The 27,444-nt window shown below is 39.5% G+C and overlaps 3 protein-coding genes across 5 annotated transcripts in view; all 3 read right to left on the bottom strand.

Annotated features, from left to right (window-relative positions):
- Nucleotides 1–894: 894 nt before the first annotated feature.
- Nucleotides 895–9,677, bottom strand: casp3b (caspase 3, apoptosis-related cysteine peptidase b). 2 transcript variants are annotated; one of them, XM_033633484.2, is made up of 7 exons: nucleotides 9,555–9,677; nucleotides 7,449–7,529; nucleotides 6,439–6,599; nucleotides 4,485–4,613; nucleotides 3,366–3,541; nucleotides 2,763–2,883; nucleotides 895–2,595 (listed from the first exon to the last, which is right to left on the bottom strand). In XM_033633484.2, exons 2-7 carry the CDS (start codon nucleotides 7,523–7,525, stop codon nucleotides 2,366–2,368), a joined length of 894 nt encoding a protein of 297 aa, XP_033489375.1. In that variant the 5' UTR covers nucleotides 7,526–7,529; nucleotides 9,555–9,677; the 3' UTR covers nucleotides 895–2,365. The 2 variants fall into 2 exon arrangements, with proteins under 2 accessions (XP_033489375.1, XP_033489376.1); XM_033633485.2 differs by lacking the exon at nucleotides 9,555–9,677 and adding an exon at nucleotides 7,887–7,938.
- Nucleotides 9,678–9,791: 114 nt separating this feature from the next.
- On the bottom strand, nucleotides 9,792–18,699 carry cenpu (centromere protein U). The gene is made up of 13 exons (XM_033632809.2): nucleotides 18,608–18,699; nucleotides 16,907–16,961; nucleotides 16,575–16,662; nucleotides 15,947–16,178; nucleotides 15,369–15,456; nucleotides 13,730–13,819; nucleotides 13,520–13,610; nucleotides 13,290–13,416; nucleotides 13,046–13,124; nucleotides 12,624–12,671; nucleotides 11,900–11,961; nucleotides 11,452–11,608; nucleotides 9,792–11,256 (listed from the first exon to the last, which is right to left on the bottom strand). The coding sequence occupies exons 1-13, from the start codon at nucleotides 18,610–18,612 to the stop codon at nucleotides 11,143–11,145; spliced, it is 1,236 nt and encodes a 411-aa protein (XP_033488700.2). The 5' UTR covers nucleotides 18,613–18,699; the 3' UTR covers nucleotides 9,792–11,142.
- Nucleotides 18,700–19,283: 584 nt separating this feature from the next.
- Nucleotides 19,284–27,444, bottom strand: part of LOC117261308 (long-chain-fatty-acid--CoA ligase 1-like) — a 28,770-nt gene continuing 20,609 nt past the window's right edge. For both annotated transcript variants that reach the window (XM_033633678.2, XM_033633679.2), the window contains exons 13-21: nucleotides 27,202–27,336; nucleotides 25,852–25,947; nucleotides 25,557–25,629; nucleotides 25,350–25,438; nucleotides 25,150–25,266; nucleotides 24,864–25,007; nucleotides 22,032–22,136; nucleotides 20,662–20,733; nucleotides 19,284–20,533 (exon numbers count right to left, since the gene is read on the bottom strand). In XM_033633678.2, coding sequence (XP_033489569.2) covers nucleotides 20,393–20,533; nucleotides 20,662–20,733; nucleotides 22,032–22,136; nucleotides 24,864–25,007; nucleotides 25,150–25,266; nucleotides 25,350–25,438; nucleotides 25,557–25,629; nucleotides 25,852–25,947; nucleotides 27,202–27,336 — 972 coding nt within the window. In that variant the 3' untranslated portion in view covers nucleotides 19,284–20,392. The remainder of the gene's footprint in view (nucleotides 20,534–20,661; nucleotides 20,734–22,031; nucleotides 22,137–24,863; nucleotides 25,008–25,149; nucleotides 25,267–25,349; nucleotides 25,439–25,556; nucleotides 25,630–25,851; nucleotides 25,948–27,201; nucleotides 27,337–27,444) is intronic.

The raw sequence follows: 27,444 nt of genomic DNA, 5'->3' as shown, positions 1-27,444 counted from the left end.
AGCTACTCAGGTAATCTTTGCTGTTGTTGTTGTTGTTCTGAAGCCAGCTGCTAACACAACCTAGCTACTTGCCAAGTGTAGTAATAAGAGAGACATTAAGAAGAAATACAGCAATTAATTACCTGATTTAAAAAAACACATTACAGGCAGGTGCAGCATCAGATTCTACTTTTAATGTATTGGAAATGGTCCCAACTGTTTCTTTGGCTTGAAAAATTTGCAGTTAACTCCTAAACTCCACCTAAAAACAGGTTACTGATGGTCGCCATTTTGAAAGTCCAAGATGGCCACCACAGACTTAAAAAAAAAAGAAAAAAGAAAAAAGAAAGAAACATTGGTTTTGGGGTTTGTCGCACTCTAAGCTTTCCAAAAATGTATAGTTTATAAACTCGCATAAGATTTTGAACAAAGGTTGAAATCAGGACATAGTGAATCTGACTATACTGTTATTTTAGAGTTTAGTCTTTTAGATTCTGGATGAAGATTTAGGAGCTATGGGACAAAAATACATTTTCACAAAGCTTCCAGGATCTCTGAAGCAACAGCAGACTGACTGGAATTTGAAACTTTGTTTCTTGGTTGTGAAATAGTACATCATAGGTTTGTTTTGCATGTTTTCTTTTAACCTTTCTTACCTGACTTGCATGGAGTCATATTTGTGTCAAAATCCCTGGTTTGCAATGGGACATTCTAAAGCACATGAATCATGCTTTGCAGAGAAATTGTTGGAAATTTAATTTGAGAAAAGTCATTCTCATATTTGCAACTATCCACAAATAATAAGTGCTCAGTATTAACCTCCATATTAACTTGATCCAGATACCATTCTTCTGGTGCTCCCTTAGTGACTACTGGCCATTGGACTGGACACAAAACAGCCAATCAGAAATTACCTACTTTTTTTTCCACATCCTTTTTATTGATTTGTCCACAGAGTACAATACATTCTTACATAGAAACAAATCCCAACTGGTCCATTGTTACAATTCCTAATTTTTGTTCAGCCACACCTCAGTAAATGAATATTGAAACCAAAATTCAAGTAGCATGTGTCAAGCAAAGGTAAAAACTGGCTAATCCAGGGTAAATAGGAAACAAATGTGATTTTAAATAATTAAGACAAATAAATTGTCGGTTGGTTGGTTGGTTGTTGGTTGGTTGTGATTTACATGATCCTATGGTTTCTATTTTACTTGGTTGCTTTTTAGAGTTGTTTCTGGAGAAAATGCTTGACTATATACATAAAATGAAAAAAAAAAAAAAAGAACGTAACAAAAGATGAACATAAGATGAACACAACATGTGAAATATTTTTTTGTGTTAAAAAGTTCCATTGCAGGCTCAGCATTAACACAGATATAATGCCATGGAATTTAAGATCTGTGGTTTTACCTTTCCTTTTGTAACGAGAACCATAATGAAAATAAATTTGTAGTTTTATTGTGTTTATATTCTAAACAATGTAAGTGTATGTCAGGACTAGTGACTACAGTCTTGTATGTACGCATGTATGTGTTCTATATTATTACTAAATAAATCCTTATCTATTATTAATTCTTGTTTAGGTATATAGACGTCCCCAGAGGTAATGACAGTGGTAATGCAGTAATACATAAAAACAAGACCTATGGTCACCTGAGAAAGAAAATAAATATTCCAGATATTCTACAACAGTATTCATATTATTTATTATTAGTATTAGCATTAGCATTGTGTTGCTCAGCTCAGTTAAGATGGACTTGCCATCATCACAGCTACATAAACATTAAATTGCTACAAGGACAGTGATAGGAGTCCATATGTAACCTTTGGAACCACTTTTTTTCTGGTGTGTGTTATGGCCTGATATTTTGTGATGATCTATTTGTGCTTGTGCATTTATTGCATCCAAAAACTGTTAAAACGTAGATAAGTTGTAAGTGGTAAACTCATTGTTTATTCTATAACTATACAGTATTGCCTTTGTGTAGTCGAAGTCCACATTTCCACAAGTACTTAATCACTGAAAATACACCCCCACACCCTTTAGTATCTTTTCTGCATCACATGATGATCAAAGATAGAATAAAAATGCTTCAGGGTTCCGAAAAGACCCAACTAAAGACCTCATTACAAACATATCATGAAAAACAATGAGAGAGAACATTTGGGTTCTCCTTGAAGTCACAATAAAATTAATTGTATCCTGTTTTACATGAACCATGCACAGCAGGACTGAAGTGTTTGGCCAAAGAGGGTAGAAATCAGGCACCTTTAAAGGATGGAAGGATTTGAATAGATGGATATGAAATCGGTACTATCAGCCCGTCACTTTGGACTCAGCTCACAGGTAAGTATATTCTATAGGTAAAAAAAATATCCATCTTTATGAAGGAAAGTAGAAGTCTTTGGTCAACATTGAGACGATACAGGGTATCTGCTTCTTGCCACTAAATCCAGGTAGGTTGGAGGAGGACTCGAAGTATAGCGCCACCTTGCGGTTGACCCGGGTCATGATCTGCATCAGCTCGAGCTCTCCACTGAAACGCTGCAACATCTCGCACAGCGACTGCATGAACCAGGAGCCGTTGTATGTGTTTCTCCATGAGTAGTAGCCTGAAGCACAATACTGTGTCAACGCTGTACAAACATACTGGATACCAGCTTTATGCGGATATAAGCGTGTGTGTGTGTGTGTGTGTGTGTGTGTGTGTATGATTAAATGTATACAATGTAGTTTTTCTGAAAGGGCAGAAATATCAACGGGACTAAAAAAAAGGTACCTGGAGCAGTGGAATACGCATACAGGAAATCTGCCTCCACAGGAATCCTCGCTGATGTTTGCTCCTCTACACTGTCGGCTTCGATGAGGCTTCCATCGTCCAGTTCTGACCCACGGCACGCCTAAAGGGGAATCCAGGTATGCGTACATTAACTGCACTGGTGTTTTATGGTGGCACTGAGACTCTGTAGATGGGGCTTGTTGTTTAAAATGTACAATAACAACCAGTGGTGGTTGTTATCATTTACTCAAGCACCTTAAGCGAAAGGTTTAATTGGAGTCACATCTCTGTGATGTCTGTGATGAAAGCTGCAAACAGCTCTACCACAGGCCAAGTATTGGCCCATTCCGAACAGGCTACACTAATCAAGTTGTACAAGAAGCATATGTTACTACTGAGAGCCCTTTTGCAAACTTAGACAAAGTATATAAATTCTTACACTACATGACGAGCATCTACAAACAGTGGTAGCAGGGATTTTGGAAATCAGTGTCCTCTTCAAGCATTTCAAGACACATGATGCAAGTGATGGCCTAAGATGCACAGGTATGTGTCAGCTCCTACAAGTGTAAGTGTGTGGTAACGCTGGTATATTTGACTAACCTGTATGAAGAAGAGCTTCGGCTTCCCCACCAGACCCATACAGCGATTTCCTTTAAAGTATTTCGTCAGCTCTTCAAACTTTTCACAGCCGTCAGTGCCGTATATTATCCCCTCATCTCCGTGACTTAGCAATACACACGCAAATGATGCACTTTTACTGTGGTCCTCCATGGATACTAGAGACACAAGAATAGATGGAAAACAAAACAAGAGTCACATCACCAGTCCAGATACTCTTTCCTCACTCCCTTGTCGGGCTGTCTTGAAGACAGCTCTGATATTTTAGCATCTGGCAGTTTTAGCGCAGACTGAGAGAACATACAGGGCTGGCACGGATGAATACTACAGTTCCCAAAGACATTTGTAGAGTTGCTGAGTGTGTTTGGGAACTGATGATGAGCTACACTCAGACTCTGCCATCTAGTGGTGGCTGCATGCTCCTGAGTCTATACAAGTGCAGCAAATATCAGCTGATAAGTGAGCACCAACAATGAAAAACAACATGACTGTCAACAGTCAGTGATAATCTAATCAGTTTACATATTGATTCTGCTGTGTAAGAGAATAGATAGCATCTTTCTTTAAAGGGGAGCTCCAACATGTTATCTCCGTGGCCTAGGAAAGTTCAATCAGTATTTGTGAACATGAGCTACTCTCTCTAAAACCAGAAACCAGAGAAGTAAGTCTCAAACTTGTGATGTCATCAAGTATAACGTCTCCATAAACAATGAATAGGAGACTGATTTCATTCTATTTTCATGTTTTTAGCTTTGAAATAGAAAATGTACCCATACAGACAATATTTGGCTGTTTAGACTTTCGGTAGAGAACTGCTCTGTCACGCACATAAAAAGAAACAGCTTTGAGAAAGCGCTGTCTTACTAGGTTCCTTTTTAGCTGTCTAAACTTTTGTCTAGACTTTATACCCTATAATATCACTTATTTGTGTTTTAGCACCCTGTTTTGCTTTTTTTATTTAGGAGAGCATTCTTCATGTTTACTAATATTTTTGGACAACATGTATGAATGTGTAATAATATGTATGAATTTCAAAAATGCGTATTTCCCCTTTGATACAGTGGCAACTTCAAGTAAATGAAAAACTGTAACTTCTATTACCATCTCGCAACAGTTGTTTCATCTGTTCCACGGTCTGATCATTGGCCACCTGGCACTTATATCCCAGCTTAGAGAAGATCTGCATAGCAGCAGCAGCATCCACATCCGTCCCGTTACGGGCATTCATCCCTAAAGAAAAGACACACAAACACACGAGGACAAATGCAGTAGACAGCAGCTACAATATGGTCCATTGACCAGGGATGTGAGCTCTCCAGCACTGAGTCTGAGACTAAAGCAACACAACCTGAACCTTCTGAACTCACACTACCTGACACTTTGGACAGCTACTGTTTTATATTGTAGACCAAAGAGAGCAGGGAGTTTAGACTGACTGACTTTTCCTGTTGCTGTCTCTTAACTCATTGTGTGTGTGTTTATGTAAATGAAATGGCAAACACACCTAATTACTGTGACTTCACTTAGTAAGTGAAAACAGAGGAGGCAGACGTGGCATGGCTAAGTTGAGGCTTTCAAATGCAGTCATGACAACTAATGCTTTTTCTTGTTTGTTATTTGCACCCAGTTATGCACACTTAATTCAAAAATATGGAGTAGATGTGTGGAACAAGTAGGTCCATCAAAAAAGTTTTTTGTTTTTGTTTTTCCTTACAGCGGACATTTTTGACTTTCAAAGTTGGAAAGGAACAGGTGTTATTAAAGGCTCTGTTCTATTCAAAGGTCCCAAAAAGCCACAACAGTGACAACCTTTAAATGTACAAAGTATTCTGGTTTTTGCCCTTATTCTGAAAAAGACAATATTCCTACTAAGCTGTTGACATGGCAAATGATTGAGGAATATTCCACTAATATTCCTGTTTACATGCAGCCGCACATACTTCGAATAATGTAATCTCACATGTTGGTTACCACATCTAAATGGAATAATGAAACAGCTGTCGCTTGCGCCAGAATTTATTTTCCAGCACAGCCTCCCACTTTCATTCCTTTAACCACCTTCCTGAAAAGGTCACGATTATGAAATTTGCACATATCCAAAACCTGTTTATATGAAGTTCTTCCTCATATTTAAAAGTAGGTGTGTTTCTCTTTCCAGTCAGAAATGTGGGCTTTTCTTTTGGACAGAATCTCTACACAACAGTCTTACAAACTATCGGCTTGTTGGTTTGTGTACATGTACACAATCCATGACAACCCACAGACCTAACTGTAAGGAGGCCATGTGTCACAAACTGCAGTGAAAACCCCAACTGAGACAGATATTCCAAATTCGCTCTACAGGTGTCCAAGGACTGCTGTTGAAACCCGAATAATATTGGCATATGCAACATGTCTTTAAATGCTACACTGAGAATTAGGCCAAAGTCTGAATATCTAAACAGCATATGCTCTTTACGTACATGACCAGTATCAAACTCACTGCATTGTCATTTCGAAAATATAGCAAAATATTAGTGTGCATGTAAATGTACTCAGTGTGACAGTCAGCCAGCATGCACACTACCAAGACCCTGAAATTGAAGCAGCTAAATGGAATCGAGCCATCATTCATTCATGTTATGATTCACACCTGTGCTCTTCCTACTGAGACGTGTCAAAACGTCTTCCATGGAAAAACACCTACTTTATCTGTTACAGGCTTGAAATCACAACTTGGTTTCAGTCACATTCCTCCCATCTTGGTTTCGGTCATCCCATCTCCCATCTAAAATCGATCTACTCTCTTACAAGGTTGTGCATCTGGCTCCTGAGAGTAAATCTGGAGTAACATGCCAGGTCATTGCTCTAGATTCTGACCGTTTTTTCACCCGTGGATATCTAGACAATGGTTTTAGAAAGTATGGAAATCTGGGTGATATATAGACACATGTGAGAATTGTTTGTTGTCTACATCATTAGATTCACAGAAGAGTTTTCAAGTGAACATGAAATGAAATAGACAGATGTGTGTGTGCATGTGTGTGTGTGACACTTGCTGAACGGGTGCAGTTACCTGTGTCCCTGTCGAAGTTCTTATTGTTGATAATGAGACACTTCCCAAGGCAGGGGTAGTCCATCTTGTAGCGGAAAGGGTCAGAGCCTGCTGTTTTACCGCTGGGGGCAGAGTCCACTTCCTCAGGAGTCTTACCATTGCCTGCGGGTTCTTTATCCGACCTGAAAATACACACACACACACACACACACACACACACACACACACACACACACACACACACACACACCCTTAACAACAGTCTGAAATCTGAGGAACTTGTTTAGCAACGTCACATTTACACAAACATTTTAACACAATTTGACAGCAGCTCATTTGTGTCTAAACTTATTCGACCACAGTCTGTACCATCTGATTGCACACAACATGCATGGAAGTCCTAATGTTTTTTGGAATATCTCATTATACAGGGTGATGTGTTAAAGTACCAGTATTATAAATGTTTCAACAACTGGGTCAATGTGACATAATCTTTTTTTTTTTTTTTCATCTTAAATTTAGCATTTTCACACCTTTCTCATCTATCAGGCATTTACCTCTTTCAAAAAGAAAAACAAGGGCAGAAACTTCCATCTAGCAGTTTATGTATGAAAGTGACTGATTCTGACTAATTTGAGAGGTTAAATAAAAATATTACACATAGCAATTTTAAAAGGGCCTGCACACCTGTAGTACATGAACACAGCTTGTTTCAACTTGATTGTGTGGGAGTGTGCAGACTGCGTTTGATTTACATCTTCCTCACACTCCCATTAGCTTTGTTGCATCAGCCAGGGCAGGACAAACTACACCTACATCATCCGTATCATGCACGGAGTGCAGCAAGGCTCTGCACACCTTTAACCTGAGCAGAGGTCTAAGTCAAAATATCTGTGCAAGTGTGCAGGGCCCTCAGAGTCATCAAATGCTACCTGCATGGGACTAATTACTTTATTTTCAACAGATAATACATACAGGTTTAGCTACAGAATATATGTGCAACCAGATAGTCATCACCGAACAATAATTACCTCTTTCTAAACAGCTTTAAGGCGTCCACAGTATCCCCACCGCTCTGCACACCACCATCGCCACAAGGCTCAGCCATGTTCCTGCAGGCATGAATGCATACAGACAGTGATCAGAAGGAACGACATAAAGAGACCAACTTGTTTCTAGATTCACATCTATCTTTCTCAACCACTTCCTGCTATTAAGTATCTTGCACTCTGTCAAAGCATGTGCAAGGTTTATGAAATTACAGAACTTTCAATGCAATTTAAAACTCTTATCGGCAAAAGCAACTTCAGAACCACTGACACTGATTAATATATACAATTCGATAGTCTTTGTTTTAAGTGAGGTGGCCCATCTCCGCTCTTCTATAAAACACTGCTATATTTATTGGTTTTTAGCTAGTCTGTAACAAGTTTGCTCACAAAAATCACAGAAACACTTTTCTTACTCACCACAAGTGATATTTTGGCACAGATCTTGTTTCCTCCCACACAAGGACTATTTCTTAAGTAGAAAGCAATTCCAGTGAAAACTTGTGACAGTGAGGTCTGTCTGTCCGGTGTTTTGGGCAGCTGAACAAAATTTTATTTACCACCATCAAGGATGGTAGCAAGAATTTCAAAGAGACCCAAGAAGACAGCTAGGCTATCTGGGGAAATGTATTTTTTTACTTTGCAATTTTGGTGAAGTAAATGACGTCCGTTTAAAGATTATAAAAAGAAAAATATTTTTCCTTGACAAATGGCATCAACTTATTAAGTGTAATGTGTTATTTGAAAACTTTGGTTACTAGTTACTTTACAAATTAAGATTTTTGAGCACAGCCAATGTTAAAAAAATACAAGTGCAGCTGAAATGATTAGTCAGTTAAATATAAATTAAATACATTCTGATAATCATTTAAGACTTTTTCCATGCAAAAACAATTATGGTTCCAGCTTTGCAAGCATGAAGACCTGCTGCTTTTCTTTTAATCATTTCTATTAATTAGATTTATTAAATTGATTTAAAATGTTCTGCATTGAGTTTCATACAGAATCAGACTTCAAACTCAAAACCAGTATACCACAAAGGGCAAAACCACGATGGCTGATTCAAACCAGACTACTTCTTCCTGGAAGCTGATCACAGTTAGTCTTTTTTTACTGTGGTTAGTATGGTGAACATCATGGAGGGATAATACCTGTACCTGATCATGTATAAATCTTTCATTACACCATGGTATCTTGCGCTTCACCAAAAACCTTAACTGTATTATTTATAAAACAATATGTACACCTTGCAATAAATAAGTTACAGTGGGAAACATGCAATAGTGTTAGGTTATGCTGTAACTCAAAGTGAAACTCCTCTGACATGCCAGTAAGACTTGTAATAGTGCCCTGTATTGTGCAACGTTTGATCACTAAGAACCGAAACTGCTACATGTTCTTTATCACCATGACTCTCTGTTTTTAACTGTGTCAAACTGCGTAATCCACCTGTCAAATGCATCTGAAGTTAACGACACATTCATCGAGCTCCATGCTGCACATCGGGGTGCAGCGTTAATGTTCACAGATACTCTTCTCTGTTAAAGAGGTTAGTGGGAGCACTGGTACAAAGGTTAATGTAACCTCTGTTGTCTTTACAGCGTCATGTCTGTATGCCTCTATCGATTCAAAAACAGTGTGGTCATTCACATATGAACTGTGACCTTAGCCTCTCTCCTTCAGGAAGCAACAGAAAGTACAACGGACACATATTAGCGCTGCTAGCTAACGTTAACTGACACGAGATTCACAGGGCTACAAATGACCAACAAATATAACGTAAGGTGACATCCAATTAACTTATAGTATCTGCCCTAAGAGACATTTCGGTCAGCTCTGTAAAGTTTTAAACACCGAATGAAGTCACAACTACAGCCTCCAGTTACATGCTCAACGTCACTTCTTTAAACTCATTTACTCCAGGTGCTAACTCATTAACGTTACCTGCAGTGGGCGAAGTTACCAGAAGTGCAAACTCATATGGCCACTCCTGTTTAACTACAGCAAACACGACAAAGTAGCGCTTCGTCAAACACTACGTGTGGATAATAATTAAAAATGTATATACTTTTACCAAAATTAATGTACCTTTCTTGTGAGACGTTGGTGGAAACAGTTGTTAGCAAGCCTCCCTCCTTATCACGAATACAAGGAAACGTCAAACTGTTCAAAGTACAGGCCTAAAACTCTCAGCCAATCAGGAATGCCGTTTCCTATGTGGGCGGGAGAAACCACACAGAGCCCTGAAGATTGTCATGTATCATTCCGACCAATCCATGGACGTGTCAATACATGTTAAGGAATCCAGAAACCGAAAAAACTGTATTTAATGAACATAAGCATTTAATGCATCTGTCAGAGAAAATTACTCATACAAATGAAACCAGTTTGACTACAAATATTCAATTACACCCCCTAATTAAATTTTATATTCTTCTGTAAGAAAAACACAGGAAAAAAAATCCTCCTATTATCATTATTTTTACTATTATTATTTGCATTTGTATTTATAATACTTACAGTATTGATTTTATCTAGCAGTGACTCTAAATCCAAACCTATGATCCAAAAAAATTCAAGCTGGTCTGAGTATTAAAGGGATAGTTCAGTTTTTTTTTAAAGAGGGGTTGTATCAGGTATTTAGCCATAGTCAGTGTATTACTTACAGGAAATGTCTATTGACACACCCACAGTTTGGGGAAAGGGCTTGAGTGCTGACACAGAAGCTCAGCAATACACTACTGTGGATGGGATCAGCAGCAAAACATATTTTAGCCACCCTCCAAAAAATCCCACCTTATACAATAAATATCAGTTTAGGTGTAAGCTATATTGAGAGTATTACAACTGTTTTACCTTTCAGACAACCCATTCCAACGGGGAAGTTGTCAACAGCTCCACATCTAGCCCCAAACTCCAATGACATAAGCAGTAATTTTGGTTCACCGAACACAGGAGCTGGTGGTCTACCACTGTGTTGATCAGTTAAGACCCTGACACTCCAAGCCAATGGTCAACCGTTGGTCAAAGTTGGGCCATTGGTGAGCGTCTGCCGACTTTGTCGCAGCTGTGTGTCTCACACCATTACCCCTCGTCGCCCCCTGTTGGTTTGGTGTGCCTGGGCCTTTAGTTAGTTTGTGTTATTGTGTGACTTTGGTGTATAGGGTCAGTTCAGATTCACCAATGTCACACAATAACAAGAAAACAAACTCTGACCAGCAGTTCCTGTGTTCAGCGATGTTAAATCACTATTTTTTTTTTTTTTTTAAATCAAAGCAATGTAACTGCTTTAGTTCCCCGTTGGAAATTGCTGTCTGGCGGAAAGGTAAAGCAGTGAAAATACTCTAAATGCACTTAAACCGATACTGACTGTTTTAGGTGGGACCTTTTTGGATGGCTACAGTATGTTTTATTGCTACTCCAGTGACAGCAGTACATTGCTGAGTTTCTGTGTCGGTAGTCCTGCCTGCTTCTCCAAACGGAAGGCGTGTTGACTGCCATCTACAGTAGGTAATACATTGACCATGGATAAGTAACTCATATGACCCAACTTAAAAAAAAAAAAAAAAAAAAAGAAGTATTCCTTTAAGGCTTTAAAGGTTCCAGCAGCCTTAGTATTGCTCATAATATCTTAAGTCTTTATTGTGTGGATTGCGTGTTTGTATGACACAGCAAGTTATTTCTGAGTCTTATTCTTCGTCAGTCGGTTATTGGTTCCTCCCAGCTGATGCTTCGCTGCCTGAATATGCTTGGTCTCCAACAACAGAGCCGGCAAGCTGGACGCTCCATACTGAACAGGAGGAGAAGAGGGAAAACATTTATTAAAATCCCTGAAAAGCATCAGCTGTGCATTAAGACAAAAAGATTGTATTACTAAAGCTGTGGCCAAGACACATGAGTAACGAGGCAGTATTCAAGTCATGATTTCCATTATTTCTAAAGTCATTATTCACATCATCAGAGCGTGTGTAATGTGTGTGTTTACCTTCTCTTTTGCTTTGGGGTGTTTGTGTCGGTAGTCCAGGTATTGTCTGTTGAGCTCTCTGATGTCATTCAGGAAGGCTTGGCCTCGTCTCAGATCAGCTAATCGGGTTTTAAGTTCAGCTTTCTCTTTTTGCAGCAGCCACACCTGCCTCTCGGCCCTGACCAGTCACACAGTGTAAAGGTCATAGTGAGTACTGGGATGGAAACAAACTTTACAGGAATATTTACTTTTGAGGAAAGGCAGGTCAATAATGATTGTTTTTTACAATGAAAAGACATTTTTGTGTTAATTATGCATATAACTAGTAACACCATGGATGCTTTAATGACTAATTATTTTAGAAAGATTTACATTTAGTTTATAGACACAAAATCCTTACATTAATCTCAGTCTGTGGAAATAAAATTGGTGTGTGTGTGTGTGTGTGTGAATCTGAATTCCCTCTCACCTCATTAGTTCTTGTTTGGCATTCAACAGTTTCTGTGTCTTTGTACGGATCAAAGAACCCACCTGACACACAGGACAGAGGACATAGTAAACACAGACCATGGTATCTGTAACAAGACTTTTGCTGCATCCAAATCATATACTTTGCACTACAAACACAATATGAGTACTGTCATTAAGCACACTTTTGTGATAAATTAACATTAGAATGTATCTTTTGGATGCACTGAGCTGCACACCACTACTAGCAATTTAAACATGAATAAAAAAATATATTACGCCAGGCAAAGTAAAACCTAATACTTGCACTTAAATTTTTGTTTTGGACACTGTCTGCTCTGAGCGTTGTCATATAGCGTCTATTGTGGGATAATTATGCCAACTTATTGTCCATTGTTTGCATACTTTATTTACCAGAAATAGTGCTCAATGCATGTACTATTGTTTACGAATTAAGGTTTCTGACATATAAATAAATCTAATATACTGTATTTAGCATACTAAATGGCATGCTTGTATGGAATTTTGGACACAGTCTGAGTCTAAAGCCATGCTAGCAGCTCTGTGAGGCTAGACATGTGCACACAGTGGTATTTTGTGCTAAATGCATCAGCACAGTAACATGCGCATAATGGCAGTGCTACCATGCTAATGTTAAGTGCATACTGTTTACCATGTTCACTTTCGTAGTGGTGTGTTAGCAAAAACTTAGTCATCATAGTTACCTTGGCATTTTCTCTTTTTAAAACCTTAAACTCCTTGAAAGAAGAGATCTGGAAGACAAAAAACAGAGAACATACATGAGTTTGATTTAAATTCTGATATTAATCAGCATCATTCACCTCTGTGTCGTAGTATGATCACATTTATTGTTGACTCAATATCACGCTGGTGTCTTAGGGGCTTATTTTTGAGTTCAGAAATTTGTTTGGAATTCTGTCCTAGATTCTCTAATTGGGGGTATACTTCTTTACACCCTGACTGAGTCAAGTGTATGTTCAGTATATTCATTTATCTCTGGTGAACAACAGTAAATCTAAACCTCTAAATGCCAACCAGAAACATTTTGAAAACGACACAGAGTCCAGCTTCTCTTTTGCTTTAACTCCTCTTTATCAAATATTAAATAGAATTTTGAGAGTCTGACCTTTGTCAATAGTTCCTCTTTCACAGTGGAGGAGAAAGAATCAATGGAGTGTTTGACTGCTGCAGACTCCACGGACTCCCTGAAAAACAAACGCACATCAAAACAATGTAACCATCTCTAACTGCAAGATTTGCAAAAGAAATATTAAAATTGTTAACAGAAGTGAGAATAGAAGTATTTATTATATGGTAACATGAAATGGAAGGGTAGATTAGAGGCTACTTGTTTAAATGTCTAAATATACCTGTACTGGTCACAGAAGTCAAGGAAGGCATCCAGCACCACATCTAACTCTGTTCCTCCCTGATGACGACGTCTCTTCTGTCTCTCCTCATCAGTGTTGGCCTTCTCAATTTCTCCAGACGCACTGCCTTCATGTGGAAGAATTAGGTTTCGGTTGTTTAAGTTTCATGAGGAATGGTAAACAGTGATGTCTGACTTTGCAGCGTAGCCTCTTGAGCTCTTTTCCCTTACCTGATGAAGACTTTCTAGATTTAGACTTATCAGATGAAGACTTTTTAGTTGTGCCAAGACTATACACCCTGGCCTTATTTGGACTTGGGCGCTGAATAAATAACATAAAGCAAAAAACAAAAACAAACAAAGTTAAGAGTCAGGATGTTGGCCCCACTCCTGTTGATGCTAGGTTCCTGGCTACAACAATCTGTGGAAGTTGCTCCTTACCCAACTCCTGTCCTCATCTACCTCTTCCTCCTCACAGGAGGACAGGACTTTCTTACGTTTCTGCTGGGCAGTGCCAGCGTCAGAGTCCTCCTGGAAGAAAAAACAGCATAACACTGCCTCAGTATACTCTAAGTACAGTCTCCACTCAAAGGTGCTGTATGTAACTTTCAACATGTAGTGATCGTTTTTTATTGCCGACAAGTGAACATACTGTAACGTTACTTAAAAAACCCAACTCTCTTTGTTGCCTATAACAGCCTGTGGACTGATTACTGTAAAGACTCGGGAGGAATTTTTTTAGAAAATCCAAGAGTTGACGTTATGTGTGATCCCAAGTGCCTTGCCTCCCTTTAGCTCTGCTACAGCACCAGCGGTGTACAATACTAGCTAACATTAGCTAAGAAATCGAGCCTACAAACGACAACAAACAACCCACCGCAACGCAGTATCCACACATGCTGTGTTCCCATTATATACATTTTGTAGCGACAACCTGGAGACAGACCTTCAGCAACTCAAATTTGCAGACCAGAGCTAGCCAGTCTGTCTGGTCTGCTCTCCTTCCAGCGATGCAGTATCCTAGTGGCGGGGAGTGAGGCAGAGGGACTGCTGGGTGCAATAGCTAACTAATCCTTGTTTCATGTGTTGTCTGACAAAAAGTAAATCACCGCCCCCTGGTAAGAAGAAAAATCCCACAGGAAACATTGACGTGCGAAATATTATAAATAAATAAATAAATTATAAATAAATTATAAATATTATATAATATTATTGTGATATTGTGGTTTTAGCTGGCTAATGTTAGCTAACGCTAGCTTGCTTGCTAATGCCGACCAAATGCTAGCTAATGTAGCAAAATACTGTTATGGATGGATAAGGTCTAGGGCTGACCCAAAAAATTCAAAGCTTCAAAGCTTCATTCGATGGCACGGGATTCGATTGTGAAGAAAAATTCTCCTGTTTTTTTGGGGGGACCTTGAACGCAACACCATCTCCGACAAGGAAATAGAAAGCCCGACGTGCAATGAATGGAGACCTATTGTCCTGCTTGAACACAGACAACTAAATTCTTTCAACAATGTGACTCAAAATAATAATAAAATAGATTTTACTGATGTAAAATAATATGGTGATGGTCACATTTTCCACCGGTCCGCTGCGCTCTGAGTCTGGTGTCAGTGACACATGCTGCTCTGAGTTGCGCATCTGTCTGCTTGCGCTGCAGTGCGCACAGAGGGTTTTAAATTTTAGTGTTAAATCAAAAGTCAAACACTACTTATCAGCAACCAGAAGTCTTTTTTTGTTTGTGAATATTTTTATCTTAATTCTAGGGTTGCAAGAAACTACCTTTTCGCCATAATTTCTAAGTCATTAACTTTTTTGGGGCTTTTTTTTTTTTTGTTTGTTTTGGCTCAGCCCAGGTGCTTGCTCAAGCCAACAGAGTGCGAGCGTGAGCAACGGATTGCTGACTGCAGTGTGGCCACCAGTGTCATAATAACAAGGCCCTTCTGAAAGTTGCAAACAGAACCTTAAACTACTGACACAAGATGTTTGTTTAATCATTTTTCTTTAATGTTGCTTTCATTATGTCTCCAGTAACACAATTCCGAGTTACTGAAGACATGATTCACTTCTTTACCTTTGACTCTGGGTCACTGGCACTTCCACTTCCTGATTCACTCTTCTTCTTCTTCTTGCCTTTCTTCACCTGCTGATTTTTCACTGGCCTTGTTGGGACACAGGGGCAGATAAATAGTTTAATGGCAAGACAGGATATTAACAAACAGAAAATGCATGGCCAGTGCACCCACATCAGCCAGACTATGATGTGCCACATCATAATTTCTTCAAGTCTCTGTCAGCCTTTTCTCTAATCCCTGTCCTGCTCCCCGACAGTCCCTTGGATTCTTATACTGGATTTACTGCACTTAGTGTTTGACCAAGAATAATGGATGTATTTTTGGGGGCAAGTTATGTGTTTATAAATGTGAGTGTGTTTGTGTGTATATGTATAACTGTATATTTGTTGACACACTGACATGGGTTTATAGGTCTCTATTCAAGAGTATGAAAGAATATGAGCTTTCTTTTTAAATCATTTTATCTATTTTACTCAATAATAGTAATACATTCTTTCTATACCTGATACTTAATTTTCTACACATTTTTTCTAAAAGAAAAGAAAAAAGCTATGAAGTAACCTCTTTGTGACCTCACCTCACTGCAGACGTTCCTCCAGTACTTTTCCTACTCCTCTTTTTCTTCTCCCCGTCCTCCTCATCCTCTCCATCTCTCTCTGTCTCCTTCCTCTTCATGACAGCTCCGCGCTGTTTAACATTACTTTTCAACGTCTGAGGAACTTCCTTTTTCCCAGCTTTTCCCCTTTTCATCTCTCCCTCCTGTGCAACATTTAAGTCTTCCTCCACGGCGGTACTGTGCAGAGGGTTACCTAGACAACACGAGTTCTCTGGTGAGCACAGGATTGGTGGTTTGGCATTATGCTAGACTCTAGGGTTACATAAAAGATTTATGAAGAAACAGAGGCAAAGATAAAGAAAAGAGTTTGCCAGTGTAACTGTGAAATCTGCTGCATTAAAATAATACTTTGTCGAAACTATAGCATGAGGTTAGAAGTAGAAAACCTATTACACAATACAATGCACTATTTATCCATTTATCCATCCTCCGTTAACAACACACAGTTTAACACCCATGTTGTAGCCGTGTGTTTGGCTTCAACTGGTCCCTTTCAAAAAGGTGTTAAATTCAAATGGTTTGTTGCTTTTTCAGGACTTGAGGAGACACAATGACACTGAGATGGATACAGTACAGTGTAAACATTTACCAGAATCTTTCTGTAGTCCATCCAGGAAGCTAGCTATGTCTATTGCAGACAGGTTGGGAGAATCCATATGATCATTAGATGAACCTTTCTGGATGTGAGCACAACATAGCACAATAAGTATCCAATATTTACACTCAATTAGGACAGCTTTACAGCAAGGTGTGATAACACAGTTGCAGACATAGAAAATTTCCTGCTTGTGTTTTTAACTGAGAGAAAAAAACATACAGTTGACAAGGGAATTCCACATTTTAATTCCTTTGAAAAACAAATTATAGGAATTTTCATCAAATCAGTGGAGCAAATGCGACAATGACCATTAACCAACTCACCTGACTCTTTTGTTGTGGCACAGGGAGCACTTTAGCTCCTTTGCGCTTTTTGGCACTGTGGGAACAAAGAAGACATGGGCTCTTCATCATTATGAGTCTCAATATTTGCCACCACCAGCAGGTGACACCTCCAACCAAACGACTCTTGTTCCCGAGTCGCTGAGCATCATCCCTGCTAAAGTAGCACAGTTCCCACCAACTCCAAGCTAGTGTTTGATTTTTGAAAGTGTAATAGAGCCTGAAAATCTAAATCCAATCAAATTTGAGCTAAATTTAATCGAAAATGTAATAAAATCGAATAATGTAATATCTTGACCAATACTGTAATACAAAGTCCTGACTGATACTGTCGTAACATTACCTCTAATGTAATACCTTTCAGGTGTTTTTTTTTTGTTGCAATAAAATGTAATAAAAATATAGTGTTTTTTTCCCCTCTTAAATGTAAAGTATGTTGGTTTACAATACTTACAGTGTCATGTTAGACTACTGACAACACTAATATTTGATGCTGATTTTATGTTTTAGTAATGTAAACTAGATCTAGAGTAGATCTTAGATTAGACACCATCAGAGGATGACTAACGTTACACAAGCGAACAATGAAGACATTCAAATTGATATCAGTCATTCTGAGTCTGCACTGATTTTTTGCCTCAGGTGATATCTAGCCTGATCTTATTACTAAGGTTGCAGCTGTATACTGGTTTCAAGGTATACTGTGATATGAAAGTTGACAGTTATCACACAGTGAACATTTGTTTATCTATGATATTGAAAGGAAATGAAACTGGATGGAGAATCTCACCTTTAGTTATTTACAAAAGAAAGATTTTTTTTTTTTTTTTTTTACATATACTTACATTAAAAATGGTGTCAAGTTTCAATTTTAGAATTAAATGTTTGTTCAACCAAGAAAAAAACTCTTCTGTTTTCTTTAAGGGCCATTCTGACTTAAAATAATAATAATTCTGTAATGCCGTCATACCATGAAACCCTAATGTTTTTTGAGACAGTTATGGTACCGTGAAATCTACTGTTGCAAATCTACTTATGACATCTCTTCATTGAATTTGAACTTGAGTAAATTGGACCCCCTTTCTTCCTTTGAAAGTAGAAACGTGTTGACTTTTACTCAATTACAACCCCAGGGATTGTAATAATCACAGATTTTCTAGTTTTTAACTTGCCTGACTCAAAAAGTTTGAGAGCTAAGTTACCACTTAAAAATATTACATTATATATATATATATATAACCATTTCTATCAAGGTAAGTGCAATTTTTATAGAATTTTCGGGGGTTATTTTAAGGAAATTATTTCAGCAATGGGGGTTTATTCTGTCAGCTAGTTTGACCACTTTGTTGTTCTTTTCCTGCGCACGTCTTCCTCCAAATTACTTTACGTTATTTACGTTACTGAGTGGCGACAACACGACTTAATTCATGAAGTTGTAGCTTAGCTGGTGTACATGAGTGTACATGCCGAAACTAGCAGCACCAAAGGTGACCGGCTTGTAAAGCAAGTGTATAACGTTAACGTTACTAATATCATGCGTAATGTGTAAACGTTAAAGGTAAATTTCCCAGTAACTAAGGTAAGTAGGAAGACGTCATACTGCTTGAAATGTGACTTTACCAACAAACGAGAGTGGTGTGTATCATATATACTAACGTATAGCTCATAATTAATCTTTCTCACCTCATTTGGACCCACTTTGGCTCAGCTAAGTAGTGACTTTGTTTTGTAAACACTCCGTAGCTTGGTTGAAACCGCTTCCCGCGAATTGCTTCAAGTTCCGGACTGTACCATTCCAGACACAGGGGTGGACGGTAGTACAATTTGTTACGACGAAAAATTCAATCTCAAAATTAGAGTTTGTCTCGATAAAATTACAACGCGTAAGCCTTAATTTTACCAGGAAATAGTATGAATACATTTTATTTAAAGTAAATATTTGCACCGATATTGTTTAAAAAGGTATCCACCCCCTGCGGATTCGCTTAAATTTCGGCCCTACGGGAAGGGAAAGGGTTCAATATTTGTCCTGACCGATCTTTATATCAAGGGAGCGAAGCACAGCAGAAAAGTCTACATTCCTGAGTTTATAAAGAGCAGCGCAATTAGAAAGTAAGGCCCAAAACACAGACGATTATAGTTCCAGCACCTGAACAAGAGAAAATTATGTTTTTTGATATGTTTACCCTAGTCCACTGCATAGGAACAATAAAATACATACATACATACGTCCTGACGTCATTAATATCATACATACAGATCTCTTGGAGTAAATATAAAAGGACTCACTTCAACTGAACCATACATCTGAATGGTTTTTCCTGTACATGATGATGCCAAAGACATGAGATCACACAGCTCTTTTGATGATTTTTAATTAATTAGTTTTTTACAAAACAAATGAGGTGACAACAAAACAATTACAGCAAGACCATAGTCAAAGGAACTTCCATTAAATTAAAACTACAAACATTCAAAAGGATTTCATTCGGGTTGTGAACAATGTCATTTTTTAATGTATATGTGTATTTCACCCTATGGCAGCATATTATAATAATTTAAGAAAACTGGTTCCTACAACAAATCTTTTCCCTTTGTGTTAGCAACATAAATAAATTAAAACATTGACAGTTTCCCTGGCCGTTCTCAAGCACCTGAATCCCCTGTTTACAGTTAGCTTTGTTTAGATTATCTTTAATATGGCTTACTCTGCTGGTTCCCCAGGTCCTAACTGAACTTCATCTTATTCGTTAACAGATTTAAGGACACTAACAATCTTGTCATCCATAGGAGATTTCATTTCTCTACCAAAGAAAGTCAATAAACATAGTAAAATACAACAACATCTGACAAATAAATCTCATCCAAAATCTGAAAACTTTAAACTGTGGTGTGTAAAGCTGTTTGGGTTACAGTGATCAACCTGGCTCCTAATCCAAATTTGACCCTCAGTGAACCCGTTTTAGTGGCCTGAGTCTACCGTCTTTATCCTTGAAGTTAAAAGGCTTGTGTGTGTGTCTGTGTGTGGGGGGGGGGGGGGGAGGAGGTACTGTGTGTGGTTTTTGACACTGAAGTCCTGAGAAGTCTGAGCTGCACTTTGACATTTCCCTTTAAAACACCCTTAATGGAGCTATTATCAGCAAAACAGCTGATTAAAAAATCAACATATTATCTCTAATAAATCTACTCCGCACCTTCAGAGGTCATGTATTCTGTGCCATAGATGCTATAGGTCATTAATTATGTTCTAAACGCTCTGAATCAAATTCTGTTAAAAGCTATGTCGCCTACTGTTCCTGTTGTTTCTCATGTTACTGAGCATGAGGACTCAACAGATGATAAACCTCAAGGTCTGACAGGATCTCTTCATTTGCTTCCCCACATGTGCTCTACCTTTTCCCTTCATCTAAAAACACCTTTGGTGGAGCTTTAGTGTCTGTTATTACAGTTTGCTCTCCTCCTCTCCGTCTACATTTTGATCCCAGCATACAGCTCGTCTATCTGGGATCTGAAGCGTTGCCGCAGATCGTTCCTCTTGGCCTTCAGGGTCGGAGTGAGCAGGCCGGACTCGATTGAGAACAGTTCGGTGTGGACGTAGATGGACTTCACCTAAAGAACACACACGTGTGGGCAGGTTGTTAGAGACCATGATAAAACAGAGAAACACTACAAAGGCTACAGAGACACTCAGGAAAATGTATGTCAAATCCCGGTTGGATTATGAGCGAGTGTTTTACCTGCTCGAAGGACTTGAGGCCTCCTTCCTTGCCTAGTCGCACCATATCCTCCATGATGGCTCTCTTAACATCCTGAGCAGACAGATAGAGAGAGGTACCTCAGAATGATGATGATGTCATAAGTTCTTTCAATTAACACTCAGTGTATGGGTTATGGTTTTCTAAAAATAAAATCAAGATTAAATATGTTTTTGGCCCAACTCACAACCCTCAAGCCAAGTTCCTAGTTTCTCATTCCAGGCAATTTTTGCAGTCTTGTACACAAGCCAAGAACAGTTGTTATTTTATTTAATGCTGTTTTCTCAAGATCACAAGTTAATTATTTTAACAGCAGAAGTACCTCTTACAGCCCGTTTCCACCGCAGGAATTTAGGGGTAATTTTAAGGGGCCGGGGCCATTGGTGCGTGTCTCCACCGCAGGAACCACCCCCGAAGGACAGAGTTCCAGAACTTTTACGGGGGCTAAACAAGTCCCTGCCTCGGGGTAGGCACTCAGAACGGCCCCGAAAGACTCCTGGCTGGGGCTTGGGGATTACTTGGTGCTGATTGGATATACTCAAGGAGGGATGTGACGACAACAGAAAGCAACAAAATAGCCCGCATTTTTAAAACTCAGCAGACGAGGATTAGCTCGTTTATATAGCTTCCTCCGCCATGTAAAAAAAACTCACTAAATGGCCCGTGAAAAAAATATTCTTTCCAGCGGATATCTTAGTTCCAACATGATTGAGCTAGCAAAGCAGTTTTGTGTTGCTATGTGTGGTATTTATTCAGTTATGGGAAATCACGATGTCTAGAAAGCATCAGTGGCTGCCGCTGACAGGGACAGCTAACAGCAGGCTAATATCAGGACGTCATCTGTTAAAAGCCTCCCGTTGTCGGATGCGACATGAAACTACTCCAGTTAGCTCAATCATGTTGTAACTAAGACATCCACTGGAAAAAAAATTTTTTTCACGGGCCATTTAGTGAGTTATTACAGACACCGCTAAGGGCTATCAGCTAATGGCGTCCCTACGTCGCCAAGTAAATGGTCGTGCAACGATTACGTCACATCCATAGCCCGTAACTTTACAGGAACCCTCCTCGTACTCCGCTCTCTCAGTGGAGACACGGCGGTTGAGAGGGCCGAACGAGAGGACGTTCCTGTAGTAGTTCCTGCCCCCCAAATAGTACCAGGAACTTCTTCAGTGGAAACGGGCCTTTAGTGTACATGTATCCTTGGTATCACTGCTCTTTATGAAGAGACTGGTTGGTTAACTCTATTAATCTGAAGGGAAATGGATTTACAGTGTGGGCAGTGTGTGTAAACAGCATGTATGCAGTCTGAATGTCACTGGATACTGTGACCAAACTCTGTGAAGTATTACCGCTCTGCCACATAGTTCCTGGTAGCTGCCCTCAAGCCCCATGGTCCTCTTGGCCCAGCCACACAGGAAGTCGGGATCAGGCACCACCACTGCTACCAGACATGCCTGGAGATAAACACAATGTTTACAAGTTAAATACAGCATGTTTCATGGCTTCAAACGATGATGAAAACAAGATAATAACGACACATGCCGTTTTGCAATGATGCTCTTGTTTTGTGTTGCGTTATAAATCCAGTGCACACCTTTCCTTTACAGTCGAACTCACAGTGTTGCTAGAATTAGCGACTTTTCAGACCCTATTGGTGACTTTATTGCTAACAACCAACTAGTGACAAACTTAGCAACTTATTCACATCATCAAGGAAAAAGTTATCGCAGTCTACGGCTCTTGTGGCAACAGCGCCGGGTCTCTCCCTCTCCCCTTGCACTGTGTGTATGTTTACGATATACAGTACAGGCCAAAAGTTTGGACACACCTTCTCATTCAATGCGTTTTCTTTATTTTCATGACTATTTACATTGTAGATTCTCACTGAAGGCATCAAAACTATGAATGAACACATGCGGAGTTATGTACTTAACAAAAAAAGGTGAAATAACTGAAAACATATTTTATATTCTAGTTTCTTCAAAATAGCCACCCTTTGCTCTGATTACTACTTTGCACACTCTTGGCATTCTCTCCATGAGCTTCAAGAGGTAGTCACCTGAAATGGTTTTCCAACAGTCTTGAAGGAGTTCCCAGAGGTGTTTAGCACTTGTTGGCCCCTTTGCCTTCACTCTGCGGTCCAGCTCACCCCAAACCATCTCGATTGGGTTCAGGTCCGGTGACTGTGGAGGCCAGGTCATCTGCCGCAGCACTCCATCACTCTCCTTCTTGGTCAAATAGCCCTTACACAGCCTGGAGGTGTGTTTGGGCTCATTGTCCTGTTGAAAAATAAATGATTGTCCAACTAAACGCAAACCGGATGGGATGGCATGTCGCTGCAGGATGCTGTGGTAGCCATGCTGGTTCAGTGTGCCTTCAATTTTGAATAAATCCCCAACAGTGTCACCAGCAAAACACCCCCACACCATCACACCTCCTCCTCCATGTTTCACAGTGGGAACCAGGCATGTGGAATCCATCCGTTCACCTTTTCTGCGTCTCACAAAGACACGGCGGTTGGAACCAAAGATCTCAAATTTGGACTCATCAGACCAAAGCACAGATTTCCACTGGTCTAATGTCCATTCCTTGTGTTTCTTGGCCCAAACAAATCTCTTCTGCTTGTTGCCTCTCCTTAGCAGTGGTTTCCTAGCAGCTATTTGACCATGAAGGCCTGATTCGCGCAGTCTCCTCTTAACAGTTGTTCTAGAGATGGGTCTGCTGCTAGAACTCTGTGTGGCATTCATCTGGTCTCTGATCTGAGCTGCTGTTAACTTGCCATTTCTGAGGCTGGTGACTCGGATGAACTTATCCTCAGAAGCAGAGGTGACTCTTGGTCTTCCTTTCCTGGGTCGGTCCTCATGTGTGCCAGTTTCGTTGTAGCGCTTGATGGTTTTTGCGACTCCACTTGGGGACACATTTAAAGTTTTTGCAATTTTCCGGACTGACTGACCTTCATTTCTTAAAGTAATGATGGCCACTCGTTTTTCTTTAGTTAGCTGATTGGTTCTTGCCATAATATGAATTTTAACAGTTGTCCAATAGGGCTGTCAGCTGTGTATTAACCTGACTTCTGCACAACACAACTGATGGTCCCAATCCCATTGATAAAGCAAGAAATTCTACTAATTAACCCTGATAAGGCACACCTGTGAAGTGGAAACCATTTCAGGTGACTACCTCTTGAAGCTCATGGAGAGAATGCCAAGAGTGTGCAAAGCAGTAATCAGAGCAAAGGGTGGCTATTTTGAAGAAACTAGAATATAAAACATGTTTTCAGTTATTTCACCTTTTTTTGTTAAGTACATAACTCCGCATGTGTTCATTCATAGTTTTGATGCCTTCAGTGAGAATCTACAATGTAAATAGTCATGAAAATAAAGAAAACGCATTGAATGAGAAGGTGTGTCCAAACTTTTGGCCTGTACTGTAGATAATATATTATTTATTTCATTTATTTATCTCAGTTTTTATTTTACTTTTTTATTTTTCAGTTGAATTATATATAAAGTTCAAGAATATCCAATGGTAAATAGAAATTTAAATAAAAAAGTTCGTGATGATGAATGATGTTTCAAAAGTCACTGAGTAATGCTGTTAATCATGATGTCAGCACTGACCAAAATAATTGTGATTATGCTGTTTGCAATAATTGAGCAGCCCTAACTGAGAGACACTGAAGGTTTAACAAAGGGAACAGAGATCAGAATGAGTCAGGACTAAAACTGTGGGCCGAGCATTTTCCTCATTGACAGCTGAAGAGGTAACAATATGACACACATCTGCGCTCAGTCATGTTTACACCTGGTCTTATCATGTGTCCTGGTGATCTAATCACAAGCAGACAGCTCAAAGTCTGTCAGCTCACACCTGGCAATGAAAAGTGTCTCCACATGTGTCTCTCATGACCACTTGTGATCTGATCTCATGCCCCCGCTCTATATGCAAATAAACATGGACCAAATGTGTTGTTGTTAATTATTGTTTAAGTTATCTGAGTAGGTGGCCCTTTAATGTGGCCCAGGACACATTAGCGTACACACTGCTGAAAGAATGTGGCCATGTACATTTACATCTGTACTGAGAGCTATCGACTTGTGATCTGATCACTGCAATTCCAGCTGTACACAGGGACACACACACACACACACACACACACACACCAAATTTCCTCCACCTACCTGCAGACTGTCTCCATGCACAAAGACCTGTGCCAATGCATCACTCCTAATGTAGACATTCTCTATCTTCTCAGGAGCAATGTACTCCCCCTGTGCCAGCTTAAAGATGTGCTTCTTCCTGTCCACGATCTTTAGCGTGCCATTCTGTAAACACACAGAATTTCATTTTAAGCTGTCAGAGATACAGAATTTTATGACTGTAGCTATATGAGTAAAGTCGAGATGAACAAAGTGAGGTTTATACAAAAAATATGTGAGTTTGAACTCAACCAATAAATGAACCTACAGGAAGCCATTTTCCAATGTCCCCAGTGTGAAGCCATCCATCTGCATCAATAGCCTCCGCAGTCTTCTCGGGATCCTTCAGATAGCCCAGGAACACGTTAGGACCCTTCACACACACCTAGAAACACACACACTTATGAATGACGTACATCATTGTAACATATATAAGAGGCACGATGTCTGTTTGTCTTTGTGCTTCACCTCTCCCTCTCCGTTTGCAGCCAGGTAGTTCATCTCAGGCACATCTACCACTTTAAGTGAGTTACATGGCAGAGGAGCTCCAACGTGACCTGCAGACATGAGGTCAAGTTTATTTACTTCAAAGCAGACTATCAGTCATCTTTTACAAAGCTACATGCTGTAAGTTAAGAATATAAAAGGTATGTCAAGAAGCTTTTTTATCATTACCTGCAGCCCATTCCCCAGGCATGGTCATGGTGCATCCAGCGGTACACTCCGTTTGTCCGTAGCCTTCATAGAACTGAGACAAAGAGAAAAAACTATGATTGTAATTACTATCACTGCTGCTACAAGCATAAAGTAATGCTATGTAAAATGTGGGAACAGAGGAGTGTGGAAGAGGAAATGATATCAGATCAGACAGCAGTATTTCTACACATTACCTACTGTGGTGCATAGCAGGATTCCAGGAGAGGTGATGATAAGAGACAAGATAACATGTTAACAAGGGCTAAACTCTTACCTGACAGCCCATTGCAGCTCTGAGGAAGGTGAGGACAGCAGGAGAGATGGGAGCAGCTCCGGTTAGTATGAGACGCACACGACCTCCAAGGCTGGCCTGTAGATGGCAGCATACCACATTAATAAACGATGACACGCATCAGTTGCATCCACAACAAATTAATAAAAAAAATTCATGTTTATACCAAAACTGTTACTAAAAGACTCTAAAATTCAGACGCTTGGTTGATTTTGAAACTACACACAACATGTATGAGCTCAATAACAAATCACTACCACACATAGGCCAAACGTTGTGAGAGGTCAACATGATTTGAGCGGAAGATTTTAAGAAACAAACGGTCAGGACTAATTTAGGAAATATTTCTGCTTATTGAGTGAATTTATTGAGCAGTTGTGGCAAAAGTCTGATGTTGTCTGATGAGTCACTTTTTGACTAAAAGTAGCATTTTTGGGCACACTGTAATAACTCAGTGTTCACAGTCTAAACATTAAGCAATGTCACATGTTCATATCAAACAAGGTGGCCAAAGTTTCAAATAATGAAGTAAACCTCTGGAAACAAACACTTCTTGTTTTCTTCTATGTCTGAGACAAGCTGACATCAGCTGTTTGTGGATTTCTTTATATGATCATCTCCTTCAGGCATGCTACAATCTTGGAACCCATCAGCTATCATCAGACTATGATAAGCCTCGAGGGGCAAGGGCCAATATTTCGTGCTGATTCAGTGCAGCCAGTGGAGATCTGATCTAAGACTTCGTCCTCCATGCTCCGGTCATTTCAGCTAATCTTTATTAACAGCCATCTGCATACACATGCCGTTCAAATATGATTGGTCAATACTACTCAAACTACAAATGGAAACCAGAACACACAGAACACGGATACTATAATCTTGTCTGTTTATAGAGATTAAGCACACTACGGCATGTGTTTTCATTATATACACTGCTACATGTAGCCACATGCTAACGTCAGGGAAACATGTAATCTTGGTTGCCTATATTTCCTGATTTCAGATGATAATCCTGCTGGAATATGTCCGGTTGTGAAGATTTTGGTTTTAACATTTTCATTGGGGATTTTTCACGGTGGAAAGTGACACTATACTCAGTTACGGTCAATATCTTTCTTCCTACTATGGCACAGGCATGACTCGCCCCACTCACCTCCGATAAGCTCACCCTTATATTCTTACCCCAACTCTAACCAATCTGACTTCTCATGCCTAAACCTAACCAACCCAATTAATGAAGGAAACGAGTACTAACCAAATCAGAGGCAAAATACAAGTATGAATCTGAGAATGAACATAATAGTTCCCTTTAACTGTGCTGGCTCTACATACCTGGACCTTCCGGAAGATGAGTCGATCCCAGATAGTGTCTCTCCTCATGATGCCTTTCTTCATCTCTGCCTCCTTCCTCCTGTAGGCAAATTCCAGCAGCCAGCGCTTCAAGGAGGTGTTGGCCTGCCCCAAAATCTACAGGGACACACAAACACAAAAGCTTGCCATAACTACTGAGAACAGCTTCATCATTATCCTGAATGTTTATGAAGCATGTGCTTCGTCTAAAATCTGAGCTAACAC

This window comes from Epinephelus lanceolatus, chromosome 7, assembly GCF_041903045.1.
Source record: "Epinephelus lanceolatus isolate andai-2023 chromosome 7, ASM4190304v1, whole genome shotgun sequence".
NCBI lineage: Eukaryota > Metazoa > Chordata > Actinopteri > Perciformes > Serranidae > Epinephelus > Epinephelus lanceolatus.
Note: the sequence above shows the minus strand (reverse complement) of the source record. Positions and strands in the feature narration are given on the sequence as shown.